Below are 21,017 nucleotides of genomic sequence, written 5' to 3' on the forward strand. Positions count from 1 at the left end.
TTGAAAGAGCCCTGAGGTCTCTGTAGGGCCCTTCACAGATGTTAATATGTCAGTGTTGCTGCTGCTTTTGTGTGAGCTCCACCCGGATTTCACATGCCCCAAGCCAAGTTCCTGGCAAGGCAGCAGGGATGTGGATGGAAAACCAGGCTCACCTAGATTTGTGGGTGCTGCCCCACTCAGCTACCAAGGACTCTTACACCTTAATCTGGTGCCTTGGAAAAGCTTGGTTCCAGGAAATAGAAAACCCCCTGGAGCCAGCCTATAATAAAATCATAAGTATAATTGAATGTAATGGAATCCAGAGGAATTTGAGGGCTTGGGGTTGACAGGAGGCCACCATTCTCACAGCCAGAGAAGAGTGTGATGGAGAAGTTGATGTGCACACTCCGCACCAGGTCATGAAAATAAGCGTAAGTGCACTTACACAGATGATAAAAACCCCAACAAGGAAGTTTGGCAATAAAACTTAATGGCCTATCAAATCACAATCAGGTCGCTAAAACGCAGCCGGCTGGAGAGTCCTGCTCTGGCTAGAGTCCTGCTCCCTGCAGAGAACCCTCTACCTCTGGCTATGCTGCAGCCCTGCAGCCAGGTACAACCTGGAGGCTAGGCCCAGGGTGGTGGGCTGGGCTCAAGACCCCACCATTGGCCACCATGACTACCCAGCACAGGCAGGGCCGAGGGACAGACACGTTCACTCAGCCAGACCTTTTTTCCTTCTCAGGGGCTGGCCAGTCTCCACATCATGAGCATTACTTAACCGTAGTGAGGTAGTATCTTGCTCAAGGGGCAAAAGGAATTGATGCTAGAATTGAAAATCTTAATGAAATCAAGAGAAGTCTAGGGTGTGTATGGGAAACTTTAGAACTGGAGGAACAGAGATGTTAGAGATCTTGGAAGATGTTTCCCAGGCCTGGAAAGCAGCAGAGAAAGGAAGGGTGTAAATGGTAGTGGGAAGGGGAGGGCACAGTGCAGTAACGGCTTCACTGCTGGTTATATGAAATGGGGGTGTTCAGTCTAATCAGCAACTATGCATGTACAAGACGTGATCTCTGCCCATAAAGAATTTAGTCCAATTAAATTTTGTGCGCTGGTGTAAACCTACACTATACAGCCATGATGTAAATTTATTCAAAGAGTATGTGTAGCACTGTTCTAGGTACCAGGGATATGTGGTGAGCAAGATAGACAACTGAGTCCCTGTCCTTGCGCAGCTTACATTCCAGCTGGGAGGACAAACACGGAGCAAGTAAGCAGATTACTTGTGCTCTTTTGAGTACAACTGAGAATAAAACAGATTACTGGAAGAGAGCAGGAGGAGCGAGGGCCCTTTGGGTTAGGTGGCTTGAGAAGATCTCTGTGGAAGTGGAATCTGAAGCCCCACAAAGGTATAGGGGAATAGCTTGTTGCAGGCAGAGGTCACAGCATGTCCTAGGAATGAGCTTGGTGGGATAGGAAACAGAAGGAGAGCCAGTGGCTACAGTGTAGAGGATGAGAGGGGAGTGGCCTGAGCTGAGTTTGGAGGGTAAGCTAGGGTCAGATTGTGTGGGTTTTGTCACCATGGTAAGGAGCTTGGATTTTAACCAACTTGTGATGAGCATTGGAAAGTTTTAAGCAGGGTCATTTGATCTGATTAATGTTTTGAAAAGATCGCCCTGGCTGCTGCTAAATATCAGAAGACGGTGCTAAGACAGTCACAAAGCAATAGTATTAAAACAGTGACAGAGCAATACAAAATAAAGCTATAGAAATATATGAATAAGTATTTTGTGATTAGAAGAGAAATAGGCCATTCAGTGGGTACGGGAGTGAACTGGGAAGACTCCGATCATGGACTGGAACTTGGGTGGGATTGTGAAGGTTTGGCCAGATGTGGGTGCTCCGAGGAGAGGCCTTGTCAATCAAGGCAGGGAGGGTGTGATGGCCAGGGAGTGGATGTTAGGGGGCAGAAAAACTTCAGGGGAAAGGTGGGTTTGTGTGTACATCATGGCAAGAGCTCCAGGCCGGAGATCCACATTCTAATCCCATCTCTTTGTTCATGAAGGCCTAGGGTTTGTCACTTCATCTCCCATAGTCACAATTTCCAGGTCTATAAAATGAACCTAGTGAGCTCTGTGTGTCTCTCAGGAATGCTGAGGTACAGTGTGTGCAAGCCCAATGCAGATGTCAGCACTTTTATTACCTGAGAGGCCTGGGAGATGAGGCTAGATATCCTGGACGTTTTCATGGCAGACATCAGGGTTTATAGCCCTTCTTCCCAGTGAGCCAGTTCTCAGTCTCAGATGCTATCTCTGGTCCCCCACTGATGGGAGCTAGTAGGTAATATAGAATCTGTTTGCTGCCCAGCAGGGCAGTGGCCTCAAAAGGCCAGAACCGGTAAAGGTCTAAGAGGAGAACTCACCAGTGCACAGTGAATTCTTTCATCTTCAGAGGTCTTGCCACATTGGGGCATTTTTGAAAGGAACAGTAATTTTCCATGAACGGCAGTGACTTGTCTTTGTCTTCCGCCCACCTTCACTCCAGTCTCACTGTCCACCCTGACCATGGGCTCTGCCAGCAGCTGGCCTGACAGCACCATTCACAGTTTGCCAGAGAGAGGATGGCAGGGAGCGTCTCCTGCAGCCTTCCTGGGTGTCTCCACTGCTGGCTAAGCGAGCCTGTCTCAGGGCAATCAACAGCGGAGGGCTGTGCAGGGACCACTCACTTTCCCTCTTTAGGCAGTGAGGCCTCTTGGCTGATGGACCCACCACCAGCAGGAATGCCTCCAAACTCCTTTTCAAAGTCTCTTCGTGCAGACTGGGCTTCCTCACACCACCCCAGTCAGGCGGAAGTCACCTTGGGAGCAGAAGTGGGTGGTCACCTGGAGCAGACTGCAAGGAACTGTCAGCCAAGGGTGGGGGGCATCTCGTTAAGAGTTATAGAACCTTTTCATCCTGCCTGAAAGCCCCAAAGATTGATTTAAGCTTTTTAGTTTAGTGAGAACCTCTCCCCACTTCCTCCCCACCAAAAGTCTTAGTATATTTCATGTTAAGTCAGTGGAACGTTCGCCACGATATTTCATTTCTTCATGACATGTGTGTCAGAATGGAAGGTTGCTGAGCCTGGACATCTGTTGGGACAATTCTCTGTCTTGGCCTCTTAACTTGGAGTCTGTGAACCAGTTCAGAGTATCTGGGGTCCCTCTGAAGGTATGAATAAAATGTGAGGTGTATATACATCAGCACAAGGAGCTCTGGTGGCACAGTGCCTAAGGCATTTGACTGATAACCAGAAGGTTGGTGGTTCAAACCCACCAGCTGCTCCGTGGAAGGAAGATGGGACAATCTACTTCTATAAAGATTTACCATCTTGGAAACCCAAAGGGGGTTGCTATGAATCAGAATCGACTCGATGGCAGTGATTTTGGTTTTGGTTTTCGATACCTCAGCAAAGAGAGAGGAGAAGCTTTCAGGAGATTCTCAAGCGTGTCATTGACTCCAGAAAGGTCCAGAATCATGTCCTAGCTGACCAAGAGCGACTCTCCTTGTCCCACCATGTTCTCCTCCCTCTTGTTTCTGTTACTGGGCACCTGCTGCTTGGCAAGGAGATGCCTCCTTGGTGTCCTGAGCTGGATTACAGGCTGCTTGTTTTCCATATGGGTGTGGTTCAGGGAAATAGAAACAGCACAACATGCTCGATAGACTTCAGGTACATTCTCTTAGAGTTTTGTGGCCAGTCCTGGTGATCTGTATATTAACTATGTGTACAGTTATTTCTGTGAGGAAAATACATTTTCAGTTCCAAATAACTTACCAAAACATGGTCCCCTCTGTCTTTAGGCTGGAAGATCCCGAGGGCTGAACCCTTTTCTCCCTACTTAGCATTGTAACCAGTCAGGAGTAGGAGCTCCTAACAGGGGTACCAGATTGGTTTTTCTAGAAACCTGTATATGTTCTGTTTCTCCTCTTCTTGCCCATTCAGCTTTATGGAGCCTCTGAGTTAAGGGTCAGAGGAGTCCTTCTTCCTTGGGTCTGTTTCAGAAGAAACAACATTTTGATACAACTAAGCATTGTGGCCACTCCCTGGGTGGATTCCATCTGTGTGAGCTTCTTTGACCAAATCATCTCATGACATCCTTCACCCCCACCCCACCTCCACCTCTAAGTGCTCTGTCCAGCTTGGCAACTTTGGCCTGGCTGGTCCATGATCAGTTAGCTCCTGATTTTTGTGTATTTGACATTTTCTGTTATCAGTAAATGGGAGGGCAGCAGCTCTGGGACTCCTTATTCCCTGAGAAGGATGAGATAGGGTGGACTGAGGAACCAGGGACAGGCAGCAATGGAGTGGGGAGACATGTCCGTGTCTCAGTGCCACCTGGAGCACCCTTGAAGGAGAGAGGACCTTTCATCCTATCCAAGTGCTCAGATGGAGGCAGGGAAGCCATCTCTGGGGCTCAGACTGCTTTGGGAGCATGTGGGAGGTCTCTTTTGATAATACTGATGTATGAGTCTTCCTTTCTTTTCTCTAACAATCAGTGGTAGGATTGAGATGTTCTCAGACTTGCAGGGAAGTCTCTCCTCCCACACGTTATCACCCTCCCCTGAGAAGGCTGAGTTCAGTCCCTGTCGTTGCTTAGCTGGTTCACACGTGGCCTCTGCAGCCAGGCTCACCTGTAGAATGTCTCCAGCCTGAGCACCTGGACCTTCTCTCTTCACAGCCCCTAAAACATCAGAAGCTGGAATGTGCTCTTTTTATTAAAGTGAAAACAGTTTACAAATCCCCTGAAGTCATCTACACAAAGTGTCCTTTTTAATATATCAAATCATATTATTTGTGACATCTTACTGCATTCATGTAGTTGTAAGAAAAGGGCAGAGCAGCACTTATCCAAAGAAAGTGCCATGAGTTTGGAAATGACAAGTTAATAAGTCCCAGTTCCTATTATATCCTCTGTCATCTGGGGACAATTGGAACTTACTTTTCCCCCCTACTTTTGTGTCTGTGAGTTATTTTTCCCAGCTCAAAGCCCCAGACTCCCTCGTGCCTCAGAAAAGATGATAGTGGTGATAAAACAAACGAAACCCACTGCCATTGAGTTGATTTCAACTCATAGCTGCTCAATATTGTTCATTCATTCACTCAGCACGGGCTGGGTAACACATATTACCTAAGGTGGTGACCTCCATCCAGATTGCTTGGGTTTTCATCCCCACTCTGTCCCTTGTGGCTGTGTGTGTAGCCTTGGGCAAGACACCCACCTTCTCTTGTGCCTTACTTTTCTTATCTGTAAAATGGAGAGTTCCTACTTTGTAGGACTGTTGTGCCAGGCACGTGGGCTCTGTATATGTTGCCAGCATTGTTTGCATACATTATTTCATTTTTGCCTCTTGCCCTCCCACTGCCAATGGATTGGGTAAAAGATTTCCTTTCTCCGCTCTGGTGCTCCTTTTTCTCCCAGGTACCTCCAGCGTCTGGCAATGGGACGAAACTGTTGTACGGAGAGGGAGGAGGTGGAGGCCAGGGAACAGCATTGTAGCCCCCATGCCATGATGATGGCTTCTCTTGACTTTTTCCAACAGGGTGTGGACACTGTAAGAAAATGAAGCCGGAGTTTGAGAACGCAGCAGAAGTCCTCCATGGAGAAGCAGATGTAAGCTTCCTTTCCTTACCCATCCCCCAAACCCTCCATTCTCTTGTAAATAATCAATGACTTGTGGGATTGTTGAAATGACTGCCCTGCAGCAGCTCTGTCAGGCCCTAGAAGCTGCAGTACTTCCATTTCCTAAGAGACATGTCTTGGTCAGATGAGTGATTCCCTACCAGAGACAGAAACGGGCAGGAAAACCACAAGGCCAAGTTCTCATACCAGTCCAGACAGCCTCTTCCAGGTCATGGTTCTGGGGTTCAGCCCCACAATATACCCTCTTTTCTCTGGGATTTTGACCATTGGGAACACGTCCCAGTCCCCCTCACATGGTTGGTGGGGCAAATTAAAAGCCTCCTCTCAGCTCCTAAATGATCAATGTTGGGCGTACCAGTGTTCCTTGATTTCCCTGCAATGCATGAGCCCAGGAGACCAGCCACCACCTCAATTGCATTTTGGCAGCTCCAGGCCAGATATAGGGGTCGGCATCTGGGCTCCTCTGTTCTCCAGCACTGCTTCTGAGGCTGTAATGCATGGTTGGCCTTTCCCCCATCCCAGAGCTCTGGTGTCCTTGCAGCTGTCGATGCCACCGTCAACAAGGCCCTGGCAGAAAGATTCCACATCTCCGAGTTCCCTACATTGAAGTATTTTAAGAATGGAGAGAAATATGCAGTGCCTGTGCTCAGAACAAAGAAGAAGTTTATTGAGTGGATGCGAAAGTAAGTCTTGACTTCCGGCTGGCAGTCACTGGGGACACCTGGAGGAGAGGAAGTAAACCTGGTCCTTGGTCCTTGGCATGCGACCCACCAGAACCAAGACAAATTTGACTCCCAAAATCCCAAAACCACTTCTGGTGTGCTGATACCATGTCCTAATCCAGCAGGCCACTGATGGCCTTTCTGGATGACGTTCATAAGCTCCTGTAAGCCACATGTTTCTTTTCTCTGGAGGACTCTGTTTCCTTATCTCCACAGCCCCAGGTTTCATCATCTTCACTTTATCCTGTCCCCTTTGAACACATGAAGGAAACAGACAGCTCTTCAAGTCCAGAGGGAGACTCATTGGGCCTCAGGTTTTCCAGTGGCTGACTGAGTCTTCCACAGTGTCTGTAGTGCAGGCTGCAGTGGCTAGACATTGAGAAATAAAGTCTGTGAGTCCAGAGACTCCAAGGATCCCCTCTTCCCCAAGTACTCTGAAGCCTACAGTTCTTAGCATTTTCCTTCCCTGTGAGGAGAGTAACTGGGCCCATCACACAGGTGCCCTAGGAAATGGAGAAAGCCCAGGCTGTGCTTGAGTAGCAAAAGTTGCTCTCAGGGTGCAGTTGAGCAGCCTCTTATCTGCCCACCTCTCCCACCCACCTCCACCTTCACCCTCCCCACCACACACACAGATGTGCACACTTACATGTAACTTGAATATTCAAAGGTATTTCCTCATTTCAGCACTAGGGAAAATAAAAAGTTAAAGAAGACATCCCAGCCTTTGCAGATGTCTCTGACACAGGGTATAACGATGCCCATGTGAGAGCCAAGACTTCAGAGTCACAAAATAATTCAAGAACCACGCAAAGCAGGGTTATCAGGATTGAGTTGCTTTGTTAGGACATCAGTCCTCAGACTTGGATACATGTGAGCATCCCCTGGTGTGAGGTGCTTATTTAAGATTCAGATTCCAAGGCTCCTGCCTCTGAAGCCTTGATTCAGGAGGTCGGAATGGCCCACCTCCATGGCGTTTTGAAAAATTCCTACTTACAGAATAGGAACAAAGTTCCCACTGGGCTCAGGAGAGGCCTCTGTCAGGGACTGAGTGGGCTAGCAAGGTACTGTTCTCAGTTTCTCCCACTTCATCCTGCTTCTCCCACAGTGGAAGATTCTATGAGTAGCCAGGCCTTTGGCTTAGGACCAGAGGGGTGTGGCGAGTCACCTCCGAAAGGGATGAACACTCCTTCATCCCTCATTCTCTTGGAGGCTGAAGCAGATTGCATCTTCATACTCACCTCTCCAGCCTCATTCTGGTGCCAGGGCTGGTTTCCTGGGAGGAACTGAACAGGGCTGGTGGGGGCTTAGACAAGGACCCTCTGGTGCTTGGGTTTGTGGTTGGAGAGCAGAGGGAATCAGGAGCATTGATCATTGCTAATCAGTGCTCCAGAGTACAGGACACAAATCAGAAGTGCAAAGGGACTGCGTCCTCTCTGTGTGTAGTTGCTGCTGTTGAGAGGCTGAAAGCACTGGAGTTATGAGCATGGACTTTGGAGTCTGAGAGACTTGCATTCATGACCTTAGGCCATTTACTTAATAGCTCTAAGCCCTAGTTTGCCATCTGTGAAATGGAGACAATAATACTTTCCCCAAAAGACTTATCTAGAGAATTAAATTAGGTAATGTGTGAGATGAGCTTAGCACAGTGCATAGTGTGGAAATAGTCAAAGGAAAGCTACTTTTATTATTGATTCTAGTTGTCATGTGGGGCTTTCACTGAAAGTATCAATGCATCAGTGCAGCCACCAGCCTTGCAGGTTGCTTCTCGTCTGTTCCCCCATTTCATTTGTAGATACTAATGAGGACAGAATTTTTTATTCTTACTTCATTGATGAGAAAATTTAGGCTCAGAGAGGTTAAGGGACTAGAAGCTCTTTCTGGCATTTGAAAGGAATCATTCCGTTTCCTCTTACGGAGCATGAGCACCATATGGCTCTGAAATGAGGCGTTGAGACTTGCTACCCAGGAGCCGGGTGAGCAGACGGTATCCGGTGAGGCTGATGGTGTTTCCAGCATGTGCACAGGAGGCTGAGCACAGGGTGACTGAGACACGCCCCCACAGCAGGCCAGCTTGGGAAGGCAGGATTCTGGGATCGAGTGGGGCAGAAAGGTCAGATAGATGGTGTCAACCATGGATCCAGGGCTTAATGAGAGGGGCCATGAGAGATAAAGAAAAGAGAGGAAGACCAGATGGCTGGGAGGGGCCCGTCTTGGTCATGAGAGCAGGGGGGCTGTTAACCAAAATAAAGAAGTTAGGTTGGAAAGATGACTTGGAAGATTTGGCTGAGGGTGCCGGGGCAATGTATTCTAAGTCACACTGGGTTTAAGGTGACAGTGAGACCTCCAGGTGGAAATACTCAAAAAATACCTGGAAATAGGGGAACGGGTGAGAGGTCAGGCTAGAGTTCCGCTCACCTATGGGGGTTATTAAAGCCATACAGATGGATGAGATTGTTAGAAGATTGCAGAGATAGAGCTGGGAGGAGAGAGAGGTCCATCAGAAAGGGTGAGGGGAGAGAAAGGATGCTGTAGGTGCTCAGCAGAGAGTACTCCCAAAAGGTGAGCGTGTCAGGTTGGCCTAGTGCTGCACTCAGCTGAAGGCAGGGGTCCCAGAGGCCCACTGGGCTTGGCAGTCAGAATAAGCTGGGGCGGGGGGAGACCACAGCAGGACTGAGAGTGAACCATTTTCCAGAGAAAGGAAAGAGAAAGAAGGTAGGTTGTAGAGAGGGCAGCAAGGGCAAGCCAAGGATTTTAAAGACCCTGGAGATCTATACTTGTGTCAGGCAGAGTAGAGGGAGCCAGTGGACAGGAAGAGACTGAAAAATTGTAAGCAGGTACTGGACACCTGGCATTTATCAGAGTATATAGGCTCTCAGTAAATATTAGGTGCTTTACATACAGTTTCTGATCTCCATAAGGATCGCAGAAGTAATTGTCACTGTCCTCACTTAACAGAAAAAAGAATGGAGGCTCATAGTGGTTTAGTAACTTACCTGAGGTCACAAACTGATAAGTAATCTGGATTTGTACCCAGGGTTACCTCACTCCTTGGCCATGCATGCTACCTCCACCGGAAGAAGGCCCAGGAGCAGAAGATAATGGGAAGTCCTTTAGGGTCCCAGGAGGCAGGAGGGGAGAGAAAGGGGAACCTCATGGCAAAGGGCCTACCATTGGCAAGAAGGACATGATGAGGATAGAAAGGCTACCTGCCCTAAAATGGGTCTCTATGTCTTCACAAAGTGGCTCCTTAATAGGCTTCTCAGAGGGAATCAAAACACCTTCTCTGATGGTACAGATTTGTTCATGTTTAAACAGGGTTTTCAGATTTTTTTTTTTTTAACTCATACAGTAATTTAGGTGAAAGTTTATAGAGCAAATTGGTTTTCCATTCAACAATCCATACACATTCTGTTTTGTGACACTTACTGCAATCCCCACTCTGTAACAGCATTCTTTCCACTTCCTCCCTTGCCCACCCCTTCCCTTCATTCTTGCTTCCCATTCCCTCCCACCTTCCTAGCTCTACCCCAGGGCAAATGCTGTCCTCTTGATCTCCTGTACTTGACTATTGTAATGAGTGCATGCCCTCCTGATGTTACTGTTCACCTTATAAGACTATCTATCATCTGGCTGCCAGTTGAATCATGGGCATTAAGTTCAGTGCATAGCTTGAATGGTGTGGAAGGGCCATAGTCTTGGAGGTTCTACCATTCTTCGTCAGACCAGTAAGTCTGGTGTTTTTTATGATTATGAGTTTTATTATGTTTTGTTCCACATTTTCCCCCACTCTATCCAGAACCATTTATTGTGATCCCTTTCAGAGTGGCCAGTAGTATCTGGGCACCATCTAGTTCTTCTGGTGTCAGGGTCATGGAGTCTGAAGTTCACATGGACCATTAGTCCTTTGGACTAATTATTTCCTGCATCTTTGATTTTCTTTGCTTTGGAGGGATAGAGACCAATAGTTGCACCTTAGATGGCTGCCCACAAGCTTTCAAGACTCCAGTCACTACTCACCAAAGTAGGATGTAGAACATTGTCTTTGTGGACTTTGTTATGCCGATGGATCTTAGTGTTCTGAGACTATGGTCCTGAGCCTCTATACCTAGCACTTCATTCACTCAAGGGAATGACTAAGACGTTTTCATAACTTTGTCCCCTGTCTGCTCTACTATGTTCATGGATATGTCTGCAGCACATTTAAACAGAGGCTATCTTTACCTGTCTAAGCAGGTGAATGTTTAGAAGGGATGCACAGTGATTTCTTCATGTGTGTGCCTGAGTGGGTGGGGTGTGCAGGGTGGGTGCACTTAACAGCCCAGAACCTTTCCTCATGACTGTCTCATCTTCACCCCTGGTTTCCTGCAGCCCCGAGGCTCCCCCGCCCCCAGAGCCCACCTGGGAAGAGCAGCAGACAAGTGTGTTGCATCTGGTGGGGGACAACTTCCGGGAGACCCTGAAGAAGAAGAAACACACTTTGGTCATGTTCTATGCTCCTTGTAAGTAGCTCGTAAGTGCTCATTGAGGGGCAAGGTAAGAGGGGTCAGCCAGACTGAACCCAGAAGATCCCCTCAGGGATGAGGGCAGCTGCTCGTTCACTCCCAGAACCTTCAGGTCCTTTGGATCATCTCCACTGGAAGCCAAGCTCAGCTGATTTCTTCCTAGATGAAAAAGACCTTAAAATCACATTGCCTCCTTTTCTCAGTCCTGTCAAGAGAGGAGGAAATCACTCTCCCTCATTTTGGGGAAGTCTTTGTCCATCTTCTCACATCCTTGGGTTCTTCTGCTCTGCCTGCCTCCCACAAGGCCACTTCCTTCCCTCCCCTCAGCTTTCTCCCTCTCTTCCAGGCACTGACTTCCCCTTCAGAACTTTAGAATTAAAGAGCTGGGAATGTAGCTGATCTCCTAGACTTCCTCCTGAGCGCCCCCACCCCAGCCCCCTTCCCAAATGGCCTTGAAGCCATTGGGCTTGACGCTGTGGTGAAGGCGCAGTCCCAGTCTCCCCAGAGCACCAGTGTGATTCTCCTTTTAATCAAAGCTTAAGTTGAGGAAGTGACAGGGCTGCTAACACTGGTGTTTGTGACCTCAGGTTTTTGTGTCTTGCATTTTGAAGTTGTTAATTGATACTTAAAAGGCAAGGTTCTTAGAATTTCCCACTCTTCTGTTGCCCTTCTCTCTCTCTCTCTCCCAGGTTACAGCTCAGCTTAATGGAGTGAGGATAATAAAATCTGCGTCTACAGAGGAGCCAGGCAGCTCAATCTAGTCATAAACCCACTGGGTTGTAGCCAGCCCTCCTGTTTGCTCCTCTCCTGCCCCCACTTTTTAAGTGTCAGTAATCTGTAATGTCTCTTCTAGATTCACCGTCAGGAGAGGCTGCCTGCTGGGCCCCCTCAGGGCCACAGACTCAGACTCCATCCCTGGGGCAGCTAATGTGGTGCCTTCCCTCTGTTTTTGCCTTTCCTTCTCAGGGTGGTACTTGTTCTCTCTTAATTCCTCACAGAGCCTCTCACTGTCCTTCTCTGTCCTTAGGGTGTCCCTAGAAGACTGAATGGATTCTAAGAAATTAATGTCTTCCTCTGAGCAGAGTGGGGAGTGAGGGGTAGAGGCCTGAGACCCTGGAGATAGGTCTTACAGCCCTTCCTTCAGCCTCAGTGGTGTACTCTCTTTTTGGCACAGGCAAGATTCAGAGATTAAGAGTTTTCTTAGTAGCAAGTGAGAACCTAGTTATAGAGCCTGGGCATGCTTTAGGTGGGCAGACTTTAGGTGTCCAGACTAAGTGCTTCCCTCCAGAAATGCCCTTGTCTGTCCCTGGAAATCTAGGAAGAGACCCCAGACATCTGGGTCAGAGCCATAGAATTCCCTCAGCTTCTTTTTAACTCATTTCTGACGGAGGGATCTTCATGATACACATGAAGGCCCTTCGCCCCACTGTGGGGCAAACAGGCTCACAGACCCCCCGGGAATCTGGAATGAGTACTCCTACATGCTGCAGGTGCTAATGTTATGGGAGTGTTACTAGTAACCAAATCTATTCCCAACCCAGAAATCCTCTCCATGGAACAATAGAAGAAAAGATGTATTACTGAATAAGCATTGCCAGAAGTTCCGGGCAATCTGCTAAAGAGATGGTAAAGATAGAAAGAAATGTTAACCATTATGTAGGTAAGGGGATACAATCATTACATTCATATTTTAAAGGTAAATTGTTAATTTTTCTAATCCTTCTGGCCCAGAGATAGGGCTAGGCTACCTGAGTTTTATGCAAATGCCCTTTCAGGAAAAACAGGAAGTTATAGGAGACCCTCACCAAGGTGGGTTGACTCAATGGCTATGGTGATGGGTTCAAGCATAGCAAAGATTGTGGGGATGGTGCAGGACCAGACAGTGTTTTGTTCTGTTGTCCATACGGTCACCATGAATCAGAGGTGACTCAATAGCACCTAACAACAGTAACGCAGGAGAATTACCCAAAGTCACATTTATGTATTTTTTTTTAGAAAGGCTAAGAATTTACAATTACAGTGAGTCTGGGTTAAGAACTCAGACTTAGGGACAACTGTATTTACCCTTAGGAGCTCTGGTAGCATAGTGCCTGTGGCACTTGACTGCTAACCAGAAGGCTGGCAGTTCAAACCCACCAGCCACTCCTTGGAAGGAAGGTTGGGCAATCTACTTCCGTAGTGATACTGCCTCGGAAACCCAAGGAAGGGTTACTGTGAGTTCGGTCTGACTTGATGGCACATAACAACAACAACAACGCATTTTGAGTGTCAGAGATGTCTACATGTGTTATCTCACTTAATTTATGAGTCGGGTCTGACTCAATGGCACATAGCAACAACAACAACATACTTACCCTTTAATGTGATGTAAATTTGCCCTCACTTTGAAATGATTAAATCATTCCCTACGCACAATAAATTCTTCATCACAATTACATTCCCTTGCTACAAGTATAGCTTTTAAATTATTGAAAAGATGCCTTGGCAACCCAAGGAGGGGTTGCTATGAGTCAGATCTGACTCGACAGAACATAACAACAACAACAACTTTGCACTAAAGGAAAGCTAAACAAGAACCCTATGCACTGTTCTGACTTACATACCAATTTGACTTAAAGACACACTTAGGAACAGATGTTGTTCGTAACCCAGGAACTCCCTATATAAAAGTAAAGTTATCTATGGTAAGCCATGAAGGAGGGAAATTCCTTCCCCTATTTTCAGATGGGGAATTTACCTGTTTATTTTTCATTTGTACTCATCCTTATACTAGCAACCTTCCCTGCTCCCTTCATCAGCTCTGTGCTGGGCAGTGTCCTGGTCTCAGGGATAGTAGAGAAGGGGACACATCTCTGCTAGGCCTCATAGGACTCACAGTAATCCATTCAGGGCAATGTCATTAAACAACTTCCAGCAACGGGCTTGATCCCTGGAGTCTCCCATCTCCCTTACTGCATTTTTCTGCCCACCCTGCCTTCCTCCCATCCAGCCCTGTACTCCTAAGGAGATACGTTTGACTAGTGGGCTAAAAAGATGGGGGAAGGAACTATTCAAGAACAAACAATTATACCTTTTAATTTCTTTCAATGATGAAAAGTATATATACTTAATATATAGACTCTAAATACTACAGAAAAAAAGGTCAAACAGAGAAAAAAGTCAAATACCTAATAAAGGTAAGGTAAAAAACAAAAGCCTAACCTTTCATCCTCCTAGCCCTTCATATCTTGTCTCCCTCTACTTCCTGTCCCTGTGCCTCCTTCCTTTCCACCCCCAACATTCTGCCTGCCCCTCCTCACCCTCTACCCCAGTTTCTACACAGATCCTGTTGGCAATCTTCCTTAACTCTCTGAGTGGTCTGTCATGGTGACTGCCCTTCTTAGACCAGCTTGGCCGAATCTCCAAAATTGGAATTTTTTTGCCCCATCCTCAGTCTTTCTTCCTCTGTCCCCACTCTGGAGGGTTCTTTGGTTTCCTGCTGCACAGAGGTGGTGCCTTTTTCAAAAGGGTCCAAATTAAAAACTCATGCCTTTCTAACCCACCTGACACCTCTGGGAAACATCTCCATGCACTTTCTGAAACAGTCTCTCCTCCAGCTCTTCATCGCCCTTGCCCTTGCTTTTGGATAATGAGAAAATTAGATGCAACAGGAGGCCATTAATCTGAGACCTGGATATTATAAATTGATGGTAACTAGAATTTGCACTAGGCTGACAGTTACCTTTATACTTTCAATAAGCAGAGAAGTTAAAAAGGAAAAATTCGTAATGAAACCAGATTTAAGGGAGAGGGCAGCTTTTTTCTCAAGCAGTTCATGTGGTTAGTGGCCTTCCATATGCCATTCACAAAGGTCCTCCACCAGCTTGTGGGGAGCCCCCCAGTATGCCTTTGACATGCCTTATTAATCGATAAGTAGATCATACTTTTTAAGTAGCAGCTCTGGTGGCGTAGTGCCTAAGGCATTGACTGCTAACCAGAAGGCCAGTGGTTCAAACCCGCCAGCCACTCCTCAGAAGTGAGGTTGGGCAGTCTACTTCCGTAGTGATACAACCACAGAAACCCAAGGAGGGGTCGCTATGAGTCAGATCTGACTTGACAGTGAGTTTGGTTTGAGTGAGACTTTTTAAGTACTTTAAAAATTATATAACATCATTACTTTATAGTATGAAGTTTTTATGAATTTGAGCTATTCTTTCTTCTGCTAGATCAAATTTGCAAAGTGTAACTTCTAAGTGGTATTTTAGGCAATTAAAAACATCATTTCTCCAGTATCTGCAGTGAGTTAGGATATGCTAGGCACTTTGTCTCATTTAGTTCTGACATAAGAACAAAAGTGAATTCTCTTTGAATCCCACAGCAGCCCAGTTCTCTTCTACTCCTTTTGCATCAGATGTTGGGAAAATCCTTTGAAATCCCCTCCTCACTTCCCCACACCAGATCCCACCTGTCTCAGGAACCGGCTCCAGTGGTAAATTCAGATGAGAGTTGTAGCTTAGCCTTAATTTGGTTTCACAAACCCTTTCTTTGCATTGCCAGTCGTAATTATTTTAAAGAGAGAAAGCAGATGAGCAGAGCCATTCCTAATTCCTGTCGGTGTCATCTCTGCTGTGGCCAGCCGTGTACAGGAAGTGGTGGGCTGCAGCCAGCTCTGCCCACAGGGTGTTTGGCCCCTCTCCCTGTGTTTTCTATCAGAATTAATTACCACAGTGGGGGCAGGGGAGGGAGCCTTCTCTCGGCAGTTTTGTGTCTGGGGAATGGTTGAAGGGGAAGGTAGGTTATGATGTGCTAACGCTGAAAAGTGGCAAGGGCCAAGGAAGGGAGGCAGGGCCACAGCTGCCTGCAGCTTCCCAGGCGCTTTTCTCAGTGGGTATCCACCTGGGATCCCTGTGACAGGAGAAGAAAGTGGCCTGCAAAGAGGTCCCTGCCTTGTGCTGGAAGGCTTTAGTCAGAGCTAGAGGCGGGCTCAGAGTGATGCACAGAGCAGGGGAAACAGGTGGCAGGGAGAGGCGTGCACTACTGTGGTACCAAGGGCCTCTGCAGTGACGGCCCTTGTGCACTCTGACTGACCTCCTTGCTGGGACAGGAAACCCAGTCCCTGAGCTTCATCTGGTGACTCCCTGTCACCTTGGCCTGTCCCCCTTGGGTTTCTGGTTCCTGGATTCAAGGTTTAGGTTGATTGTAGAGCATAAGGATAGAAGGTCAGTGTGAGGACATGGGCCCTGGCCTGGCTGCTTACCTGGGCCTTCTGAGTCGCTAAGTATGTGGAAGTGAGCAGTCGCAGGAGAGTGGTTGCCCCTGGCCTCCTGCCCTTTCCCAGTCCCATTTTCTCCCTGACATGAAATGGAGAGATTTGCCATTGTTGCTTAACAAGAGAAGAGGGGTTTATAACAGGCTGGCAGACTCCTGAACAAGGATCTTCCTTTTCTAAGCCCAAAGGTCCCTCTACTTGTTGGGTCAAGGTCATCCTAGCTGTGAGGCCAGCCTCTCTGTGGAAGGGGCCTGCAGAACAAGATCACAGTGACCACCCTCCCTGCCCCACCCCCTGTGGCTTCTGGTGTGATGGGAGGTCCCAGGCAGGACAAAGCCCTCAGCTGGGTGGTCTGAGTGGCAAGGTTGACATGGCAACAGTGGAGCAGGCAGTGGAGGGTATCAGATGAACCCCCAGAGTCTGTCTGGTGGAGGGAGGGCTCCCGTGGGCCACCATTCTATCCTTTATCTTCTCTCTTTCCCCTCTCCACAGGGTGCCCACACTGTAAGAAGGTCATTCCACACTTCACTGCCACTGCTGATGTCTTCAGAGAGGACCGGAAGGTAAGAATGCCCCTCTTCATCTCTGTCCCCACTCCTCTTTGCCCTGCCACCCATTTCTCTGATTTGCCTTTCCCCTTCAGGTTTCCTTCCCCTTCAGGTCTCCTGCAGAGGCCAGGGGTTCCTGGGGAACCAGGATATTCTTTCCCTAAGATGGAGTGGGCTAGGTGTATGCTATAAAGTCAACGAAAAGGGGAGCACTGAACTGTTGCAGCAGTGATTTGGAGGACGGGCGCGGTAAAAGGGGTCATCTGTTTGTTTATTTAGTGCTTGAGCCTTTTTACAGTAGGATTGTAGTCATGCATTGCCAATATAATTTAAAATACAAATAAAAAAAATCCAACAGAAGTTAGCTGGAAGAGGCCATGGTAGAGGAAAACAGCCTCCTCCTGCATAAGTGAAAGGCTCCTGCAGCTGCCAACTGATGAAGCATAAAATTAACAAGCTAGAGCTGCAGATTGGATTAGAGGGGGCAGGGCGGGTGCCAGGCACAACCTGGGCAACTCCAGCAGCCAGGGGCAGCCTTGGACCAATACCAGAGGGGGCCGGGGGGGTAGGGAAGGGAACCTTGAACATGGGGAATATAATTTGGCTGCTACTAAACAGTATGACTCACAAAGCCTCTGTAAAGTTGGGGTGCTAGTCTAGATGATCATGAAAACCCTTCCCAGCCCTGGGACCGGGTTGTAGAACCATCCCACATAAGAGGCCTCAGAAACACACAGTCATGTAGGGGCACTTAACTTAGTCATGGCCAGACCCCCAGTCACATGCTGTTCTGCTGTGGCACCAAATTTTCCTTAAAGCCTGGGTGGCATCTTCTCTGTCTGGTTTCAGGCAGGAAGGAGCCAGTGCCAAGCAGCAAACTAAGCAGTGGGTCCTGGAAAACAGACCGTGAAGGCAGGGCAGCAATGGCAAGGATTCAGCCAAGGCAGGGAGGCACAGGTGGACAGAGGGACATTATTCAGGGTGAAGGCTCTTGTCTTCTGCTGGGTGAGGGTTGGGCATATAGGCTTTGATCGTAACCAAAAGGGGGTCAGGCCTGCAGGTACCTTCTGGGCCTGGCAGAGGCAGCAGCATGATGCTAGGATGATCATGATTCAGCCCTCAGGGTGTGGCAGAGATGGCACTTTGGGAACTGGACAGAGTTCCAGTAGGGGGACACCAAGTTGGGGATAGGCACACACATGGAGAGTGGGGACAAACCAGGGATACCCAGACCCCTGGGACACATCCTTGAACTCAAGGAGTCCCACTGTCACCCACAAGCCTTGGCTGTGTGCCCTTGAGGTACCCCCAACCCATCCAGGAGGGACTATGAGGACCAGAAATTTTTTTTTTTTTCTCTGCCTGCCACTTGGCCTGCCCAGAGAAGGGTAGCAATGAGGATCTTCCTATCTCTATCTCTCCTGCCACCTTCTCTCACTCCTGCCACAGCCCCTGTGCACTCAATAGACTGGCTGCTCTGCGAGCTTCAGGGACTGGGGCTGGTAAGTTTTGGGAGGCCTTATGCCATGGTGCAGGAGCTCTGGTAGCATAGTGCCTAAGGCACTTGACTGCTAACCAGAAGGCTGGCGGTTCAAATCCACCAGCCACTCCTCGGAAGGAAGGTTGGGCAATCTACTTCCACAGTGATACTGCCTCAGAAACCAAGGAGGTGTTGCTATGAGTTGGGGTCGACTTGACAGCACATAACAACAACAGCTATGCCATAGTGCAAACAGTTCACGTGCTCGGGTACTAACTGAAAGATTAGAGGTTCAGAGGGGCCTTAGAAGAAAAGCCTGGTGATCTACTTCTGAGAAATCAGCCACTGAAAACCCTGTGGAGCACAGCCCTGCCCTGACACACACGGGGTCTCCATGGGTCGGTGTTGACTATACAGCAACTGGTTATCTTATGCCCCGCGAGAGCTGCTCAGGAATAGCAGGCACTCCATGTGGCTCCCAGCCTCTCCCGCCCAGCAGACTTGGTGCTCCAGATAGAGAAGGAAGGCTGACGTGAGGATGGTCTCCCTGCCCCACTGGCTACCCCTGGTCTCTAGGCTCCAGGAGGTGTGTTATGGATCCTGAGGGCACTATTCAGACACAGAGCCTGGTCTTGGTTCCCCAGCCATTCTGGGGAGGATGATGTCAGGGAGCACAGATCTGGCTGAAACACCAGGGGTCCAGGTGGCTGGGGACCTGAAGGAGACAGCCCATATTTGGCATGGTACCTGCCCCCCACTAACTCCATGATGAACCAGCCCTTCCCTGATGCACCAAAACTAAAATCAAACCACTTGGCCTTGGTGTTGATTGCAATTTGTGACAGCCCCATCCATGTGTATCGGCCAAACTGTGCTCTGTAGTGTTTTCAGTGGCTGATCTTTTAGAAATAGATTGCCAGACCTTCCTTCCGAGATGCTCCTGGGTGGATTCAAACCGGCAGTGTTTTGGTTAGTAGTCAAGTGCTTGGCCATTTGCACCACCCAGGGATGCCCATGGCCCCCCAGTGCCCTGATAAGCCACTTCTCTAGACACAGACATGGCTTTGATTAATTGTCTTAACTCAGGACAGTGATGATGCTGACCTTTTTTCCTGGATTCCTTCTGTCTGTCTCTTTTATTCCCTCTCTCCTTCCTTCCAACTTCCTTTATTCCAAGCCAGGGATCACCCTCGCTCATTTTCAGGAGCTCTCTACCTCATGCCTCAGTCCTTGGCAGCTGGTGATGCTGGAGTTTGTGGGGACAGCACTTAATCACAACAGTGAAGCAGGGGCCAAGTCTTTCCCTCCCTGACTCTGGGACCTGGGAGGCTAACGTGCCTAGTGCCTTCTCTACCTTCCAGGTCCTGAAACCAGCCAATGAGAGTCTCTGGGTGCTTCTGGGAGTTATGATTTCTAAGAGCTGGCTCTGGTGCTGGCTCCAGGCTGGGGTTTGTAAACCACTGGCCTGTCCAGCCTCTTACACATGAAAGATCAAAGCCCAGAGAGAGGACATATCCCTTGCCCAGGGACGCCCAGTGGGTCATTGACAGCTAGAGCTGGATCTGCTGACTCCCAGTTCTTCCTGACACCCTCCTGCTGTCACCTCTTAGCTGCAATTGTATTTTTTTCCACCCAGAAGTCAGTCCCTGTTCCTTCCCCAATCAATATGCAGTTGGTTGTTCACTTCCATTTTCATAGCCAAAGTCAATATTAGCTCCTGCAGAGATTTATTTTACTGAATCAATAAAGCTATGTGAGGCAGCTCATATTTTAGCTGGGGAGCTTCCACCCCCTCCCAATAGCTTACTTGGGGACCTTATCGGTTGACACGCTAGGTGGAGAAAGGACTGCAGACTGTTAGTGTTGGAATGGATGGTGCTATTGAAGGGGTTATGAGGACAAGGATCCATGGTGGGAGGCTGCCAAGCACAGTCAGGGGTGGGTGACAGCTGGGCTGGCAAGGCAGAGCTTGTCTCTCACTACACACACATATGTTCTCAGCCCAGGGCCGGGCAGGGCCCATGGTGCAGCTCTTGACCAGATGACCTTGAAGGTCGTCTTGGGAGTGAGGTAGCGAAGGCCCCTCCTCTGTGGTTGACCCACATGTCCATTGTAACTCTGGCCATGCTGTATCCTGCTATGTTTATAAGATCATCTGCCCATCAGGATTGAGGGCTCCTTGCGATCAGGGACCTCATCTATCTCTGAATTCCCGATACCTTCCAGTTGCCCTCATCAGTTCAGACTTAGGGGGAGCTGTACGTGTCAGAGTAGAAGTGTGCTCCTCGGAGTTTTCAATGGATGATTTTTTAAAAGTGGATCAGCAGGCCTTTCTTCTATGGCACCTCTGGGCAGATTCAAACCACCAGCTGTTCATTCAGTAGCCAAGCACTTAACTGTTTGTGCCCCCCAGGATCTCCCATGACACCTTGTTATTGTGGGTTACCATTGAGTTCACTCCAACCTGTAGTGACCCAATGTGCTCCTTAGGGTTTTCAAGGCTGTGACCTTTCTGTCATTTATTTATTTATCTATCTATTTATTTATTTATTGTGATTTGGGTGAAGATTTACAGAGAAATTTCACTTTCCATACAGCAGTTCACATACACTTTGTCTCATGACATTGACCACAGTTTACCAAAATGCAACAGCTTCCCTCCAACTTCCTCCCCATAGTTACCCCTTCCCAGTGTCCATCCCTCCATGCACTCCTGCCCCCTGAGCTCCCTCCCTGTGCATAAGCAGCCCTTTATCACATGATTGTTCTCTCCAAGGAGTGTATTTACCTGAGGTAAATGTTCAACTCATATGCCTGTCTTTTGTTTGGCTGGAAACCACGGGTGTGGGTTCAATTCC

The 21,017-nt window shown here is 48.3% G+C and overlaps 1 protein-coding gene across 1 annotated transcript in view; it reads left to right on the top strand.

Moving 5' to 3' along the window:
• The window catches only part of PDIA5 (protein disulfide isomerase family A member 5), a 106,531-nt gene that overhangs the window by 71,124 nt on the left and 14,390 nt on the right, over positions 1-21,017 (top strand). Inside the window, exons 11-14 of the mRNA XM_007943913.2 lie at positions 5,559-5,629; positions 6,182-6,342; positions 10,750-10,880; positions 16,624-16,694. Coding sequence (XP_007942104.2) covers positions 5,559-5,629; positions 6,182-6,342; positions 10,750-10,880; positions 16,624-16,694 — 434 coding nt within the window. The remainder of the gene's footprint in view (positions 1-5,558; positions 5,630-6,181; positions 6,343-10,749; positions 10,881-16,623; positions 16,695-21,017) is intronic.

Source organism: Orycteropus afer, unplaced genomic scaffold (genome assembly GCF_000298275.1).
Source record: "Orycteropus afer afer isolate SDZICR_OR568_19922 unplaced genomic scaffold, OryAfe1.0 scaffold00114, whole genome shotgun sequence".
Classification (NCBI taxonomy): Eukaryota; Metazoa; Chordata; class Mammalia; order Tubulidentata; family Orycteropodidae; genus Orycteropus; species Orycteropus afer.